Here is an 18,120-nt window from a genome sequence, read left to right on the forward strand (position 1 = left end):
CACTGATGCGGAGGTCCAATCACTGAAAGGGAATGGCGATCCAATCTGCTAATGTGTCATATTCGCTATTCTTGCAAGGCTTGTCTTGCTTCGTCACTGCGATCCTTTCTCACCATCTCACATTGCATTGCTCAGGCTCTTTCAGTGCCGATGACTCGTCTCTCCTTTCGGGGTCTCTTGCGATTTCTTAAAAGTTCACTCCAGCTTTTCTTTATCAAGTTATCAGGGCACAGTGAATAGTTTAAGAAACAGGCAAATAAGGATTCAGGATCTCATCTCAGAGAGACAGCATGAGTGTAAGGCACGTTTGGGTCGATATATTTCGTTTGAGTTTGCTTCTTCCAAAGTGTTCCCCTCTGTGAGCATCCTCTCGGTCTCCTGTCTAAGGGTCCATCTGCAAGTGCACCTCCTTGGCAGTCTCTTTCTCGCTCTCCTTCTCTTTGGTCTGCAGCATGACGAAGCCGTTCTGCGTCTTGGGGCTCTCGGCAAAGACGGACACGTTGGTCAGGCTCGTGTTGCACTCCTTGTCGGCGTCGTCCTCGGCCTCCTCGTCCTCCTTCTTGCCCTCGCTGGCGGACGGGCTGCTGCAGCTGTACGCCTCGCACGAGCGGCGCGCCTCGTCCGGGATGTTCTTCTTGAGCTCGCTGCGGTTGCGGCTGCGCCGCGCCAGCCGCGTGACGGAGCTCAAGCGGTTGAAGATGTTGTCCTCGGAGCAGGCCTGGTCCGCGACGGAGACGCTGCGCACGTGGTGGTGGTGGTTGTGGTGGTCGCCCAGTTCGGCGCGCAGCCGCAGGTTGTTGAGCTTGGTGTCGATGCTCTCCTGTGACGACGTCTTGAAGTGGTTGGCGTCCAGGCTGTTGAAGGCGGCGGCGCGGCGCTCGGGCGACAGCACGTCCAGCGAGTGGGCGCGCTGGTCCAGGCCCAGCTGCCGGCGCTCCATGCTGCGGATGGTGGCGGCGCGCTGCAGCTTGTCGTGCACCTCCACACTCAGACGGCGCCTCGTCTCACGGAGTTCGGCGCGCACATTGGCCTTCCACTCGGCTGCATGCGCCTTGATCTCCCCGACCTGAAACAGCCAAGGTTCTCAGTCACATGATCACAAAACAACAGCCATTTCCACCACATACGTACCATGTGTAAGTGGTCACATTAGTGGTATGTTATTACTACTTTAGTATTCATATATTACTATGCTTCTATACAAAAATTATATTGTTGTATACTTATTATTTTTATTTGGTGGACAGGGAATTTGTATATGCTTAATTTACTTAAATGACATATAATTGTCTGTAGTGGATGAAGCTCCACAAACAGAAGAAAACAGTCTTCCTACCTCTTCTTTAGTCTTCTTGGACAGGACACGCAGCCAGTCGCCGATCATGCTCAGAACTGCGGCAAAATAAGCCAGGCCCACCAAAATCCAGAACCACACCAGAGGCTTGTACCATTTGCGATATTCGATCTTCCGGTCACCCCCTGAACGAAAACACATGAGCATCAGACATACGGCAGTGCTGTAGGCCTTGTCCTCATCCAGACAAAAAAGAGCAATGTAGCTCTCACATGTACTGCGGATTTCACAGTGTAGTCATCTCCCTGGAGAAGGAAAGCTCATTTTCTCATACATGCTCTCAGCTGACAAAAAAAACAGTATCTCCAAGGCTCAGGCATGATCAGCCGGGAAAGGTCTGCAACAGCTTTAAGTGCTATAGTAAATAACAAGACATTATCACTTTCCATTGCCGTAAGCGTTTCATGAGAGCTATCCTCGATACAACAGCATGGCCGTGTAAAAAATGAAAGGTGCAGTGCAGTAGCAATACTGCATTGTAAAATGTGTTCAGAGTTCTTAACCTTAACATAAATCATACTGTATAATTTATTAGCACCGAACCACAACAGTGAGTATATCCTTTCCAAACCCCTATCTCATTCCAGCCATATTGCTTAAATAATTGATAAATGTATAAAACATAATACTATAATATTATAAATTATTACATTTAATATTTATACCAAAATAACATTGTAAGTTTGTAGTAATTCATCTGAAGGAATCTGTGTTCAAGTTCCCAGGAATCTGTGTCCAAGTATATATCAGCAGTGCTCAGAATAAACATAAAAAAGTCTTAGAAATAGCACATTACATAACAGGACATCACAGCATATTGAACATTTGAGTGACGTATAGCGTGCAAATGTGGCTGAAGCCCTAGTGCATATTCTACCTGCCACGTAATCGCCGATGCCAACAGTTGTCAGGGTGATGACAACAAAGTAGATGGCTTCAAGCGTCGTCCAGCCCTCTATGTGCTTGAAGATGACGGCCGGGATGGTGACGAAGAGGATGCACCCAGCCAGGATGAAGAGCAGCGTTGAGGCCACTCGGATCTTGGTCTGACTGATCTGGTTGTGCTTCCGCTACAGATGGACACGCCATTGGCAAGAGGGACAGGGAGAAAGGGGAGGGAGCAAAGATGATCGGGCAAAGGGCATGATGGGGCAAAAAGAATGGGGATGGGGGCAAAATGAGAGCAAGGGGGACGGGGGCAAAAAGGATAGGGCAGGAGGAATGGGGACAGGAGAGAGGAGGGCAGAAGATATGGGGCAAGATGAGGAGAGAAGGACGGGGCAGGAAGGATGTGTGTGGTCAGGTCAGTCGGTGGGGGGGGGGGGGACAAGCAGAGTGATGCATCATTACAGTGTAGAGGAGGACAAGCACAGAGCACTAGCTTTGAAGCCTCACACTCACGCACCTCACAGAGTGACCACCTACGGCTTCCGTGAGGACAATCGTGACGCGAAAAGGCCACACGCGCTCATCAAACCCCCCCGTTCTCGACCACCCGATGCGTGCCTAAAGATGCATGATTATGCCAAGCGAGGGCCAGTGCTATGAAAGCGGCTGCACCAGCTGCCAGTGTGTGCATGGACCACGGCGGGTGACCACTGTCCTGGTGTTTTTCTGTTCCGCATGCCACCTGCACTAGCAAGCCACTCAACCAATCACGGTGAAGCTATATGGCCTTCCTCCTGAGTTGTTACCGATGGATACACGTGAGAGGATGACCTTAACAAGCCACAGACAGAATGGCTGCACAGAGTGGCAGAATTGAACTAGAAATGACTCAGTATATATGAATAGATATTTATATGTCTGAGTGAGATTAGAAACAAATCCCTATCATTAAATATACTGTATCATGTTGTCAAATAAATTAATCTCATTCATCACCTGACTTACATCTAAATATTCAATGTTCAGCAGTCAGAGAATTTTGCAACATGAAGTCTAAAAATCTATTTTACATAAGCCCACATAATACATAAGCCCACATAAAACATAATACAAGAATGCTCAAGGATGATTTTTAAATTATTACTTTTTAATTTATTAATTCAACTCACCCGAAACATTTTCTCCACTTTGGCTATGCTCTTCACAAAAATCGTCCCGAGCTGATCACCCACTCCAGCAAGCAGGAACCCAAAGAGAGGGATGCCAAATATTGCATAGAGGATACAAAAGATCTTCCCACCCTCTGTGCTTGGGGCAATGTTGCCATAACCTAGGGAATAAACACAGGGGGAGGTTAGAGTCAGCGTTTCCATGGTTATAGTAGGATCTCGGAAAAATGTCAGAGTTGTTCACAAAATTGACCTTTTCTTGAGAAACAAATGCATGTTTTTGGGGAGCAGATAAACAATGACCTCCATGAGAGGTAAAAGCAGAGCTGCTTTTAAAATTGAAATAAGTATAGAAGATAAACATTAGCTTGCCACTCATGCATTTTAACATGAAAAACAAATCAAACAAAGTTTCGTTTTTGGTTAAGCAAATTATTTGGCATATGTTGTTAATGCATAATAACTTTAATTATAGCCATCAAATAACTAATACATACATAAAGCATTTGTGCTTAAGGGATTTAAGAGACAGTGAGAGCAAGCATCTTTATTTGATTTCCTAACTAGAGGACCCAAAAGGCTCTCATTACCATGCAGTCTTATTAAAACAACCCTGAAGAAATAGGCTGCTTATTCCGTGGTTCTCTCTAGCACACGCAAGTAGATATCATCCCTCTGTGAGACCCCAACAAAGCCTCTGATGCACCACTTAGCCCTGAGACTGATCAGAAATACCGCGCTGACCCCTGGGGGACAAGCTATGATGTCTTACTAGGCCATTAATTGGAGGAGCATTTGTTGCTTCACAGCTAATCCTGTCTGTGCCTTTTGTCTGCGGCCAGCTAGATGTCAGCTCCAATTTGGGCTCACCCCAGAAGCATGCCATCAGCCTTTCTTTTCTTAACCATCGTTCCCCTGGACGTGCCTTTGCCATCGGCAGCGAGAGGCTTCTCTCTGTAATCCATCAGATTGAGCAGCGGGCCTCTCGGTCCAGAGGGGATTAGTGATTGTGGGCGCTTTGTTATCGTCCTGATGTGTGATCGATTCACTGATCTCAACGCAGTAGGGTGCGAGGGGGAATAAAAACGCCAGAGGCAGCTGCTTCTGCTGCTGCCGCTGCTGAGAGAAGTGGCCCTGGTGTTGCGTAAGTGCTTTAATATCGCAAAATTTGCTTCAGTTGACTGAGGTGTCAGGCACCCGTGTTGCTGATTTTACCTTTGAATTACTAGTGAAGCAATATTGCAAAAGGTGAATAAAAAAAAAAAAATACAAATTATAAAATTATATGCCTACTGATGAAGAACAAACACTGAAATGCCTTGATATCACAAAATCTATTTCAGGCTACTGAGACAATAATATAGCCTGTGTTCATTCTATAACCAGTGGAACGGTTTTGGAAAGTTCTACTTTTACATTTTTTAGATGCTGCTCAGAACACTGAGATTTAGGCTACGTTTATACGGTGACGATGAAAAGACAAGACGCAGAAGTGGCGTCTCGTCTTCATTTTTTGATTCGCGTTTAGACAAGCATTCTCAGGGGGAAATTTTTGTTTATATGAAGACGCAAGAGTATGTGATATTCGATTGGATATGCATTCCAGATCGCTGGGTGGTGGTGTGATAGAACCCCGGTAAGTCACGCGCAGACATTCTAATTTGACAGTTTAGCCAGAGAGGTAATCAAGGATCTTTGGTTTAGCCGTTTAGACGGAGACGCAACCCGGGTCGTCTTCAAAACTCTACACTCTGGAAGGAGTCTTCAGATTTTTGCGTCTTCAAGCCCCGATGGCGGGGTCGCCATGTAAAGGAAAGGCACTTATGATAAAATATTTTGTCGTCTTCCTTCGCAATCGTTCTCGTATAAACGGCCCCTTAGAAAATGTTTTGCTGATGTCACCAGATCTATTTAACTGGCTGAGGTGTCACAATTTTAACAATAATATAGCCTGTGTTGTGAATTTCACCTTTGACCTGCTGGTGAAATAATACTACAGTAGTCAAAAAAATGCATTATATTACATGTTTGCTGCTGCGTGAAGTTAAGCATGAGTGTTAAAATCATGCTTATTTAAAGTGATGAGGGGCCAGGTCTTCAATAATAATAGAGTGAACAAGGCTGGCAAAACGGGCAAACAAATGTACTTTTACTTTGTTTCAGGAATTTCCCTCTGCAGCTAAACAAAAGTTAACATTACAGTAAAGTTGAGCAAATGCCTTGATGTCTAAGATTTCAACAATAACAGAGCCTGTGTTGCAAATGTAACCTGGGAAGTAAAAATGAAACAGTCTTGCAAAACGGGAGAAATTAATTTACTTCTATAAAGGAAATGAATCTTCCCTAGGCTGTAATTGTACACTTAATGTGCCCGGTCCCTGAGACAATTGATTTCTCGCAATTTGTGAGTATATTTTCTCATTTCGTTTGACTGATGACTGCTGTTGTGTTGTGCACTTGTGATCCAAGCGTGTTTTTTTTAGGTCTGAGAAAATTGGTTTCTAGCCATACAGCACACAGTCTCCATGTCTACTATTATGAGCCCGTGTGAAATAGAACCTCCAAGTCTGTGGCGGGATTCAAATGGCTCAGATTTGATTTTGATGCATCGATATTACTACAGTGGACCAGGCGATGTTTCGGCTGTGAGTGGGGCTTGTAGATTTTTGCAGGTCAGGTTACCTATGGTTGTGATTACTGTTCCGGCAAAGAAGAAGGCGCTGCCCAAATCCCAGTGACTATAGTTGTAGGAGGTTTTTCCGATGGGACTGACGCCACTGTTGGCAGCGTCTATGGAGTGCTGGGGAGTGATAGAGAAACAGAAAGAGAGAGAAAGAAAGAAGAGAGAGAGGGATTCATAATTAGACATTATGAGTCCATGATTATGAAGATGCATAATTTATCTGCTTTATATCATCATATAATTGCTTTTCCTCTCATTGTTTTATGAGCACTGCAATTACCGACACGTTTCATGAACATGTATTAACTAAATGGCACATTTTCACAGCCTGAGAGACTCTCTCCACAACTGAGAAAGAGAGAGATAAGTGAGCTGTTTATTTTCATTCGTGCCCATGCCCACCTTTCCCTCACACTGGCTGGCAGCGGGGCAAGCTCAAGTGCCCCCTCTCCCTCAGATGTTGACTCGCCCGCTGCCCAAAACATATGGCTGCTCGCGAGAAAACAACACGAGCATCTCCTCCAACGACTCCGATGAGTCATCGCGTCGACGACGCGCTACCACGAGGAGCGCCGGGGCGGACAGACGGATGGACGGCTGGGTCGTGGCCAGTCTCTGACGCGGCGCGGAGTTCTGCTGTGCCAGTCTGCCAGCCTCGCCTGCCCAGCAGGCCACCGGCGGAGCAGATGGAGGAAAGGCGCGAGGGGCAACGGGACGTGGCGCAGGTGTCAGCGCCCTGTGTGTGTTCGTGTGAGTGTGTGTGTGTGTGTTCGTGTGAGTGTGGGTGTGTGCGTGTTCGTATGAGTGTGTGTGTGTTCGTGTGAGTGTGTGTGTGTGTGTGTGTGTGTGTATGTGTTCGTGTGAGTGTGTGTGTGTGTTCGTGTGAGTGTGTGTGTGTGTGTTCGTGTGAGTGTGTGTGTTCGTGTGAGTGTGTGTGATTGAGTGGTTGTGTGGGAGGCTGAAGGGCAAGTAAACAAGGGCGTACTGAAGGAATCCATCAGTCTCCACTAGAGCCACGAGACAGCATCCACGCTGAGCTAACCGGCTGAAACTTCACGTAACTTCAAAACACTGGGATCAACAAAAGCAGCAAGCATAGGATCTGAATATCTAGCGCTATTAGTATCTCAAAGCAATGCAAAGTAATATTACTGCTACAGTATATGATATAAGTATGAAAAGTCTACTATTGAACATCCACACCACATTTCATCATGAGGGACAGATGGGTCTATTTCTATATTTGTAGCACACTAGCCACAGCTCTTGGCTTAGATAACCGTTCCTTTCAGACCAAAGAGCTGCCTGGTTAGTCTATCTAAACATAATATCCTTTGAAATCCAAGATCTCTTCCCTTAACTGGTGGCTAAGGGACTATAGCACTAAATGAAACCTTAAAAAGGCCATGGATAAGATGACCTCTGGAAATGATACAGAACTGAAATCAAGAGGAAATGTGTGCGATAAAGTGGCCATTTAGAATATAGGTTGTGCTCCACGCATGGACAGATATCTTTAAATATATCTCTTCATACATATTAATGACTGAAGAGGTCTGACAAGCATGACTAATCCTAACTAAAGATAAAAGGAAATACCTACGCAACCATAGACTGTTTGTGTGTGTGTGTGTGTGTGTGTGCGCGTGGGTCTGTGCAAATGTGTACTAAATTTTCAAACTGAGCCGAGCTTATCTTCATGTTTCAAAACACCACATCTGTATTCCCAAGAACGTATTACATAACAATGGAGAATAATAATAAGTTCTTCCCAATATTAATAGCTCTAGTGATGTTGCAAGCCATGTTCCTGTCAGGAGAGTGAAGCGAGATGCCTCTGAGCATGAAAGGTGTGACGTTCTCTCTCGTGTTCTGTTTGATTGAACATGTAAACAATCTGCCATCGCATCCACCTACTATAACAGAAAAATCATTTGGGAGGCAGCAACACAACGGTCAGTGCTTCAGACACAATTCCTTCCTCACTCCGACTCCGCGGCCGTAAAAGTGTGGACTGAAGGTTGCTGTCACCGTCTCTCCCAGAGGATTGCTATTAATATGGGAGGGCGAGAAAATAAATCTCGCTGCGGATGCCAGCCATAAGTGTTGGCGCGGGCCGTCCAATCCTGCCTGCTGTATTTCAGAGATTTCTCATCACCGCGGGGCCTTGCAGGCACAAGGCCAGGTGCCATTTATCACCACCTCCTGACACTTTTCAAAACATCATCCACCATCAAGATGGATCCAAAGTGCCTCCACAACACAATGGCGTCAGGTAAAGACACTGTCACCGTGTGTGGATGCGGAATGGGACTGATGATGAAGATGATGACGGCGATGACAATGTGACACTAACGAGTTGAAATCCATCAAGATCGATCAACAGCCTCTCCACAATAGCATCAGTTAAATACACACTGTGTGCATGTGGAATGAGACAGATGAGGATGATGATGATGGTGTGAAACACAAAAACACTGGAATGCGCATAGGTACGCAGAGGTGCTGCAGCTGAGTGATTTTAGCCAGCACTGCCGTTCACACACAACAGAACATAATGCTCTGCCCCCCATCCAGAGCTGTATGGGAAACATACGGTCTCATTCACTTCCACTCAGGCGCAATAGCCATCTAATTTCCTCTGGCTTTTTTTTTTGCTGCCCCTCGCACAAACCGCGTGAACCGAACTGCTTTGCTGTTCAATCACATTCTTTTTTCTTTGAGCCCGGGCCGCGGCTTATGTAACGCCGCATTAGCGCAGTGGGAGAGGAGTGGCGGCCGAGCCGAGCCGAGCCAAGCCAAGCCAAGCTAGCCAGCCAAACCAGCGCTCTCCAGAACCGCCAGGGCACCAGCGCGGCACGGAGGACGCGGGCACTGACTCAGCGCATCCCCTCTCCGCGTACCTGAGTCACGGCTTGTGGGGTAGGGACGGGGGCGGGAGGGGTAATTAAGAATAACACCTCTGTGTGTCGACAATAGAGGGCTGGAATGGAATCGTGGAGCAGCCTTGACTCACAGCCTGGTCCTTTGTCCTTTGTCATTAGCCTCACGCAGTTCACACACCACCACGATGAGCTATGAAAACCAACCTGCAGCGTTGACCCTGCACACACACTGAGATACACATTTAAAAGAAGGAACTGTGACTTTTCGATATTTACACTTCAACTTTAATAGTGTGTGTGTGTGTATATTTATGAGTATATTTGTGAAGCAGACAGACATCAGTTATGTCAGCTCATTTCAGCCACCCCCCCACCCCCCCACCTCGCACTTGACCTTTTCTCAAGTAGACGAACAGCTCAGCTGTTTACACCCGAGTCACGATCACGGAGCTTGGGGACGACGTCTGCCATTCTCTCCCACACCACAAGACACAGCACCATCCTTCGTGAATAATTGATTCCCCAACAGATGTGGAAGATGTGGCTGATTAGCACTGCATAATATCATAGAGCCCATGAGAGCCACAGGGGGGGGGGGGGGGGTGGCCGTCTGCAGAGCAAAGTGTGGAGGGGTGAGAGTGAAGGAGCCTGGTGGAGAACCATCACAAGGCACCTCTATTAAAGGAGGATAGTGTGGTCGCATGGACAAAGAACAATTATTTAACAAATGTGTCATATTGTTTCTATGTTTGGCAGAGTCATTGCTCTCAATACTGCATTCGAGTGTTAGTTAAGTGCAAGGGAGTTGCTGAGTGTCATTTTACGGATGTTAATTTTACAAAGCCTGAAATGAGTTAAGAATAAATCCACATGGATTTATCTAGTGTACCAGCACCAAGTGTCATGGTATGCATCTGCGATTTGCCATTCTCTGGGCCAGATCGAATCCACAAAGATAGCACTGTACTGTTAGCCTAGAAATCTAGACGCGCCCCTAGCGGCAGCAAATTACATTTGCTGCCAGGGCTAGTCTAGCAACTCTCCGTTGACTTGTGAGCTCTAGAAATCGAAACTAAATCTGGCATTGAAATCGTGTATAGAGTCGTTTGTTGGGCTTAACATAATGATTGATGGCAGAGTTGCAACGGTTTGGCTTGAATTCCCTACTACTTGAAAACAAATATCCTATTGCGTCCTATTGCGTGCAGAGGGAATTTGAAAGACAACTGATTATCCCGACCCTCGGACGAGCACTGCGAACGGTGAGTGCCCAGACCCTACATTATAATGTGGGTCTGGCTCGCCAGGCTACTGTACTGTAGCACTGTTTAATGGGAACTGATATTGAACACAATAGCCCATTGCTTCAGTCACTTTATTTCCCTTCTTCTAGCAACATCTGTGTTCTACTTTATTCACCAGAATAACAAACAAGAATACAGAAACTCTGTCTTTTCCTTTGCTTTTACTAGCTTTAGACATGAATAAATGCCCGAAGGCTGTTCTGTCCCTCACAACACTGTTTTGCCGTACTGGAGTCCAGCACCTTTGAATTGCTGGGCGTCATTGTGGATGCTCTACGAGGAGGTGAAGGCACCTCGGCCTTTGCACCAGCAAAATGCCAGGGCACCAATGTGCCAGTCAAATCCAAACCTACTGTTAGCGCGCTGCTCCTGGATCAGGAGAGATGGGAATTCAATTGGGTTCAGTTTACAAGCATTCTTTGTGCCCATAAAATAAGCTGTACTTTGTAACGAGGAGAGGGAATAGTGTCATGTCAATGTCCGCACACCAAACTCTAGGAGGGATATCATCACGAGGAGGTGACTGTTTAAGGGCCGACAGCACATCATGACATAGTGCTAGCAGGTGCGCCATGCCAGAGGGAAACAAATCGAGCTGAGAGGCTGAATGATGATGCATGAGCTATATGCAAACCGTCTAACTGAAAAAGCTCGGAACAATCTCCTCATGGATTCTCGCCAAGTATTTAAAGTCTTGGATCGGGGCGCAGGCGCGCAAAATAAAATCAATATCCGGACTTAATGAATCTTTCTTTTGTCTTGCCTCGCCCTGGCTCTCCCGCAACCTCAAGAGAGACCTGAATCGTGTTTGCTCGTGGGAAAGGCAGAAATAGTCCGGGCTAATTTCCCCTTCCCTCCTGCAACCCCTGCACCGCCCCGCTGTATTGTTACTCAAAGGCGATGTTACGCAACAACAACTGCCTCATCCCCGGTCAAGTGCCACTGATGATGAATGTCATGAAGCATCAGACATTGAGGACAGTCGTCTGAGTGCCAGTCTTCGCTGTGGTCTAGTCACATGCAGGCCTGGTGCGAGAACTACTGGTTACACACACACACACACCGAAGATTTCTGTGTGTGTTTTCCATGTCAACTACAGTGCACCCTCTGCCCAGGGGTCTTGCAATGAGGCGGGATGGGCTCGACAGACAACTCTATGGGCCTGGCTAGACTTCTCGCCACTGTGTTTTTTTTGTGCGCCTATTTTTGTCTCACGCCATTCAGTGCGCTTCAACCCCGCGCGTCCCGAGTCTTATTTTTATGTCAGGGGTGGAGAGAGAGTCTTGGATGTCGCCAAATCGATGTGCCTCTCGCGTTACTGCAGGACCTGAGATCCCACCCGGGACAAGAGCGAGACGGCGGCTGTGCTGGTGTGTGTGTGTGTGTGTGTGTGTGTGTGTGTTTGTGTGTGTGTGTGTTTGTGTGTGTGTGTGTGTGTGTGTGTGTGTGTGTGTGTTTGTGTGTGTGTGTGTGTGTGTGTGTGTGAGGGGGGGGGGGGGATGAAGAGGACGATGGGATCGTGGAGGTTACAGGATGAGAGCAGGTGTGTCCGTTTGGGGCGGGAGGGAGAAGGGAAGGAGAAGAGAAGGGAAAAGAGGAGAAGGGGGGGGAAAGGAGAGATAGAGGGTGGGATGGAGAAGGGCTTGGGGAGGATAGAGGAGGGATGGAGGTAGGGGAGAGAAGAAGAGAGGAGAGTTTGGGAAGGGGAGAGGAGAGAAGGAGAGAGAGATAGGGAAGAGGGGGAGAGAAGAGGAGTGGAGAGGCAAGGAGAGGAATAGAAGGAAGAGGACAGGAGACTCTACCTTGATGAGAGCCTCCAGCTCCGCCGGCGTCACACACGGGTGGTTCTGCAGAAAGGCAGCCTTCTCCATGGTGATGGTGTCCTTCTGGTTGCTCTCGAAGGGCTGCTCGAGCGCCCGGAACACCAGCCCACCCGCCACCAGGTACAGCACCACCACCACAAACACAGCCAGCACAGTCTTCCACTTCATGACCGTGAAGGTGGCCACACCGTCGGCGCCCACCCCCTCCATGCTGGCCACCATGCTGGCTGGGCGCGACACCGACAGCCTCGGCACCGAGCAGCCCATAGGGTTCTGCATGGTGGCCACACTGGCCTGGACCAGGCTGGACTGCAACATGCCTGCCTGGACCTTTTTCGGCGGGACGAGGTTCGTCTGCACAGGCACTGAGGGACGACAGCGGGAGAGAGAATGAGAGAGAGAGAGAGAGAGAGAGAGAGCAAAGAAGTGAGGACAAAGATATCACATTCATGGGCGCGCTCCAGTCACAACGACCTACAACAAAAATAGCATTCAAATCAGCTCTGAAAAACGCAAGACACCCAACACAAGCCATTTGGGAAACCGCCAAAACACCTTACCTTTGAAGACCTGTTACTGTAAACACCTCCCAGTAGAAAGCGGTCTACACAGCTGTGAAGTTCTCCGTTAACATCCCTTATCCCTAGATACTAGACATGGCTCTGAACAGTAATGGAGCTTTTTGGACCTTTCCGCTTCCATCAGCACACATCGAGCATGCGAGACATCGATGACAGGTGATCCGCTAATGAATTTTGCAGGGTTCATAAAATGCCATTAAAGTTCCCCAAGCAGTACCTCCCAGGGCGGAGCCGGGCTTGGCTGAAAGGCAGCGGTCTTCAACCCAGCTCCACAAAAGAACACAACAACAATCACGCTGGATGAGGCTCAAGCAAAAGCTCCCTTCTGCATTCATCACACTGTTATACAAGCCCATATAGTCTCCATCTTCAAATACCGATGGAGGAAAACAGTAGAAGTGAGAAGAAATGCACCTGGCACCTGCTGTTTTGAACAGTGACTGCCTCTCTTTACATTGCTTTGCTCTTGTCATGAGGGGAGGTGATGCTAGGTAGGCTGGAGAAGGGATTTGATGTCACATCTCAGGGCATCTCCCTACCAGCGTGCCCTCAATCCTCCTGGGTATATCACATTCCACGACCTGTTGTCGGCCATTAGGCTTACACACTGTAGTGGCTGGTCAATTGTGTAACAGGTACAGAGGGACCAAGGGGTACAAAGAGGCATTCTGAGGCAAGAAGGCTGAATTTTGAGTATCAAAGGATCTGAAATTGCTTTTTTTTATGTTGCCCCATGTGGCAACGTGGTAGTCTCCCTCACAAGGTCATCTCATCATCCTTTGGTACCATATATCACCTATAGGTATGTGACCAAGCGTGTAACAGCCCATAGAACGTGCCTAACATGCTGGATGAAGTGGGGATATACCCCTGTGTTCCAACCATCACCCGATGAGGTAATACAACTTCAGACCACATTGCAATGCAGCAGCCTGCTTCGTTCATGTAACGCCTTATATGAACATCGAAATAATAAAGGCAATCCGTTCGACGTTCAGTGATGATTTATAATGTACGATGCAGGAAGCAGGGCACGTTATTTACCAATCAATCCCAGGAAGTCGCACCCGTGCATAAGAGTGACTAACAAACACCATGCGCCTGCCGCAATTTATTGGTGGGGAAACACCATCGTGACAGGGGAAGAGAGGAGTCGTGTGGTACACGTTGGTGTGAATGTAAATTAAGTGAAAGTGATGTCTGCCACAACGGTTGGCTGTGAATCGATGCCAATTCTTTGCAAATTAGAAAGGACTGCAGATATAATGGGCTGTCAGCCGTTTTTTCGTCAATACTCTCATGACGTACAGATTATTGATTTTTACAGAAATGTGTATAGGCTGGGCTACTTATGTTGTTTAAAAAGGGCATGTTTGGAAGAACCATAAACACACATGATCAGCGTGTGTGTCTCATTAAGAGTAACGTGGAGACACACTTTGCTCACCACACGGTGTAACATCTGGAAACATCTAATGTAAATAACAATCAACTTCAAACACCAGCTTTTAGCAATACAACATTTTTTATCTTACATATGACTGTATAAGATAAAGCAACATTAGTCCACTTAATTTCGCGGCAATCTCGAATTTCCATTACGCATACTGTACCACGATAAAGCACACTAACCTGGTGGAGGATTCCAATTCCCTGGCTTTCTCGGGTTTTCCGTAGGGAATTTCATCTTCGGTGGTGTGTTGATTAAGGGAGTAAAGCAATTTTGTTTTTAAATCATATGGAATCTCAATAAATATTTGATGTACCCAGTAAGCTGTCAAGTCTTCCTCCTCAGTGCTTTCAGTCGAGACAGGGCGGTGAGCGGGAGTGAGCAAAACACAGCCACATAATCATCAGTCACTCACGTTGTAGTAGTAATGGAAAGGAAAGGTACATGCCTGGACGAACTCCTATGGTGTTTTGCTTGATGCCCACTTATTGCTCGTTGCACCATCGTCCATCCATCCATCCAGCAGTCCCTTTGTCTTAGTGAAAGGCAATAGGCACAGGGGTACCCGTAATCGGGAGACTGAAAGACCGGCGAACCCCTTACATGTTCACTATTAGTTTGTCCAACAGCCGCAATACAGCACGACTTAGGCCCATCAGATGGTTACACAATGGCACTGGGTCCAAAGACGCGCCTCTCTCTCACCTGCTCGCCAGCTCCATCCTGTGCCGATGATGCGCCAAGTGGTAGCGCAAAAAAAAAAAAAAAACACGCAGCTTTAGAGCACATCGTGCCATTCAGAGTTCAGCCAGAAGGAGTGGGCTAGTCTGTGCTAGTATTTTTGGTGGGCGCTGTTATCGTTGGCGTGTGCCTGTGTCCGTAGCCCGCCCCTGCAATATTAAAACAAGCGTTGTCAATGCATGCACTAAGTGGATGACACTGAGCAGGCTATATTGCATACAGAGTCAAACGTAGTCTTAAATGTAGCCAAATGCGTCGCAACAACAGTCCTTGCTGTTCTTGTTCACACTTACATCATTAGATAATCAAGACGCATGCTTTCTGCTTCGCTTCCCCAGACATGTCTCATGCTAACTATCATTGCCAGATTGAAAAAAGATGCATCAGCAACACATGTATAGGACGTTCTCAAATCTGCTTTTGATTTGGCTGATAAAACGCACAATATGTGTTGACTGTGACTTGGGATAAAACTGGATAAAACTAAGATAGGTCTAGGCCTACTAATCTGCACCACTACACTACACTAATGAATAAGTGGCATGTTATTTTTAACCCATTATATTCACTGAAACATCAAGCACATCATGTAAAACATGAGATTGTTTACGCGATCGACAGAATTTAATGCATACAGTCCACTGTCAGAAGAAGACAGAGTAGATTTCAAGAGGCTAATTCAACCCAAGGAACAATTATTTGTGGAATCAGTCTTCTGTAGTCTACAGATGTTGCCTAGACATTCAACAGGTTTGTGCATGCTTGCCTGCTGCGCCAACTTTGTTGTCGGTCCGAAGACGGCCGTGAAAGTTGCTCTCCCACTCAGACATTTGGATCAGGATCTTGGGTATGGTTACAGTGACATTCATAAAACATATTTAGACCTCTCTCTTACACATAAGCCTACGATTGGTTCACTTAGAGATCGTCGGGATATTCATACAACTAACTCTCTGTCTCTCGCTCTCTCTCTCTCTTTTAATGCTTTGATTATATGTTTTGGATTCTGAATTGCACGTGAACGAATTCACTTGCTTTTGACAGACTACGTTGCTACCATGGTTGCTACAGTGTAGTCTGGTTATTGAATAGGTATGGTAGCAGGTGCAAGCAGCGCCATCTTCTGGGGGTTTGCTGAAAAAACAAACTTCATAAAATTTAGGATCAGGACACATACAACAATAGCCTGACGTAGTCATACTCAAGGGCGGGACTAAATTCGGAATGGCACCCAGGCTAATACAACAATACAACCGTCACAGATTAGCCTGGTTAACACCAGACCGCTTCTCAAATCTCATTTGAGATTAAGGGTGGGTTTGTAAGGCTTCATTGACTTCCGACTTCCAGAGGCATAACCAGCAGTGAAATTAAACTTAAATTGGTGCATTGAACTCTTATCCAATCACTTCAGAAGTGCAGCACACACATTAGATTACAACCCCAAAACAGAAAAAGTTGGGATGTTGTGTAAAATGCAAATAAAAACAGAATGTCATAATATACAAGTCTCGTAAACCCATATTTAGCAAAAAGGACATAGACAACATATCAAATGTTGAAAATTTTGGACTATTTCATGGAAAAGTATATGTTACTTTTGAATTTGATGCCAGCAACATGTTTCAAAAAAGTTGGGAGGGGAGCATGTTTACCACCGTGCTGCTTCTCCTCTTTATTTAACACAATTGTAAATGTTTAGGAACTGAGAAGACCATTTGCTGCAGTTTTGAGAATGAAATGTTGTCCCATTACTCCCTGATATAGGATTTCAGTTGCTCAACAGTATGGGGTATTCTTAGTCATGCTTTTCATTTCATTATGCACCTAATTTGACAAATCTGGACTGCAGACAGGTCATCTTAGCACCTGGACTCTTCCTCTATGGAGAAATACTATTTAAATATGTGCAGAATTCATTTTGCCATTGTTTTCCTGAAATATTCAAGTTCATCCCTGGAAAAGACATTGCCTGGATGGCAGTATATGTTGCTCAAAATCTGTATACATCATTCAGAATTGATTGTGCTTTGCCAAATGTGCAAGATGCCCATGCTGTAGGCACTAATGCTCCTCGCCGTCATAGATATTGGGTTTCGAACTGAGCACTAAAACAAGTTGGATAGGTTGGATACTTGGATAGGCCCTCTCCTCTTTAGCCCAGATGAGTCCATGATTTCCAAAAAGAATGGCAAACTTTGATTGGTCTAACCACAGGACCTTTTTCCATGTTACCTCAGTCCATTTCAAACAAGCTCAGGCACAGATAAGAGGGTGGTATTTCTGTGTCTCAATACAGTTTTAGCTGTTACAATTTTGGCTGCAGTTTTTGAACTGAGTATCAAACTGGAGACATAGACAATGGTTATCAAAGGTTTTCCTGAGCCCATACAATGACTGTCTGGAAACAGGTCTGGTGTTGATCCAGTGCCATCTGAGGTCCAAAAGACCACGGCCATTCAATTTGTTTTTCAGCTCTTTCCTTTGTTTGCAAAGATTTCTCTGGATTCTCTGAATGTTTTAATAATATTATGTCCTGTAGATGATGAACTCCCATATGTCACAATTTCATGTTAAGAAGCATTAAAATGACATTGTTTCATCATTTGTGCACACAGGTTTACACAGAGTGATGAATAGCCTACCCCTACAGCACATCCCCATGCGGATGACACTACTTATTGTTAAACTAGAGTACCGCAGAGCGGTACAAAATATGACCGCCGCCCAGTCCAGCACATTTTTTCCACAAAAAGAAATCACGCTGAAAGGCCTATATGATTCTAACTGTCTCACTAAATTGCATTATCCACACTCAATTCTCACTGGTATCTGCTAGACAACAAGTACCAAAACATGATTAGTTCCTAGATTTTACATGTAAAATTAATTTTATACAACCCCACCTCCATCTTGCCTGTTCATAATTCTGAGAAATTCTTGATTGTTTGTGTTACAGTATGTTTATGTTATGTGTGTGGGTGTGTGTGTGTGTGAGTGTGTGTGTGTGTGTGGGTGTGTGTGTGTGCGTGCTTGTGTGTGTGCCTGCATATGTGCCTGTGCATGCAAGCGTACATATGTCTACTGTGTGAGTATGTGTCATACGTATGATTACTGTGAATGTATGTGTGTGTGTGTGTGTATCTGTTTGTGCACATGTGTGCACATGAAATGGGTTAACATGACCCCTGGAGGCAAACATACGGAAAAAAATGGTCATCCTTGGCCCTACAGTTCTCAA

At 46.0% G+C, this 18,120-nt stretch overlaps 1 protein-coding gene across 1 annotated transcript; it reads right to left on the reverse strand.

Moving 5' to 3' along the window:
* Positions 1-382: 382 nt before the first annotated feature.
* kcnk10a (potassium channel, subfamily K, member 10a) lies at positions 383-14,375 on the reverse strand. The gene is made up of 7 exons (XM_076271797.1): positions 14,321-14,375; positions 12,087-12,472; positions 6,094-6,211; positions 3,412-3,572; positions 2,232-2,424; positions 1,337-1,479; positions 383-1,066 (listed from the first exon to the last, which is right to left on the reverse strand). The coding sequence occupies exons 1-7, from the start codon at positions 14,373-14,375 to the stop codon at positions 383-385; spliced, it is 1,740 nt and encodes a 579-aa protein (XP_076127912.1).
* Positions 14,376-18,120: the final 3,745 nt, after the last annotated feature.

Source organism: Alosa pseudoharengus, unplaced genomic scaffold, assembly GCF_046254945.1.
Source record: "Alosa pseudoharengus isolate Yale_2024_CS ecotype anadromous, Long Island Sound unplaced genomic scaffold, YU_APseudo_1.1 YU_APseudo_1.1_scf_7, whole genome shotgun sequence".
NCBI classification, from domain to species: domain Eukaryota; kingdom Metazoa; phylum Chordata; class Actinopteri; order Clupeiformes; family Clupeidae; genus Alosa; species Alosa pseudoharengus.

Excerpts from the sequence above, each read along its gene's own strand:
- kcnk10a (XM_076271797.1), bottom strand. The coding sequence starts at position 14,375 with ATGAAATTCCCTACGGAAAACCCGAGAAAGCCAGGGAATTGGAATCCT. Across the intron at positions 12,473-14,320 it reads GAATTGGAATCCTCCACCAG|TGCCTGTGCAGACGAACCTC; the intron begins GTTAGTGTGCTT and ends GTCGTCCCTCAG. Across the intron at positions 1,067-1,336 it reads CCAAGAAGACTAAAGAAGAG|GTCGGGGAGATCAAGGCGCA; the intron begins GTAGGAAGACTG and ends TGGCTGTTTCAG.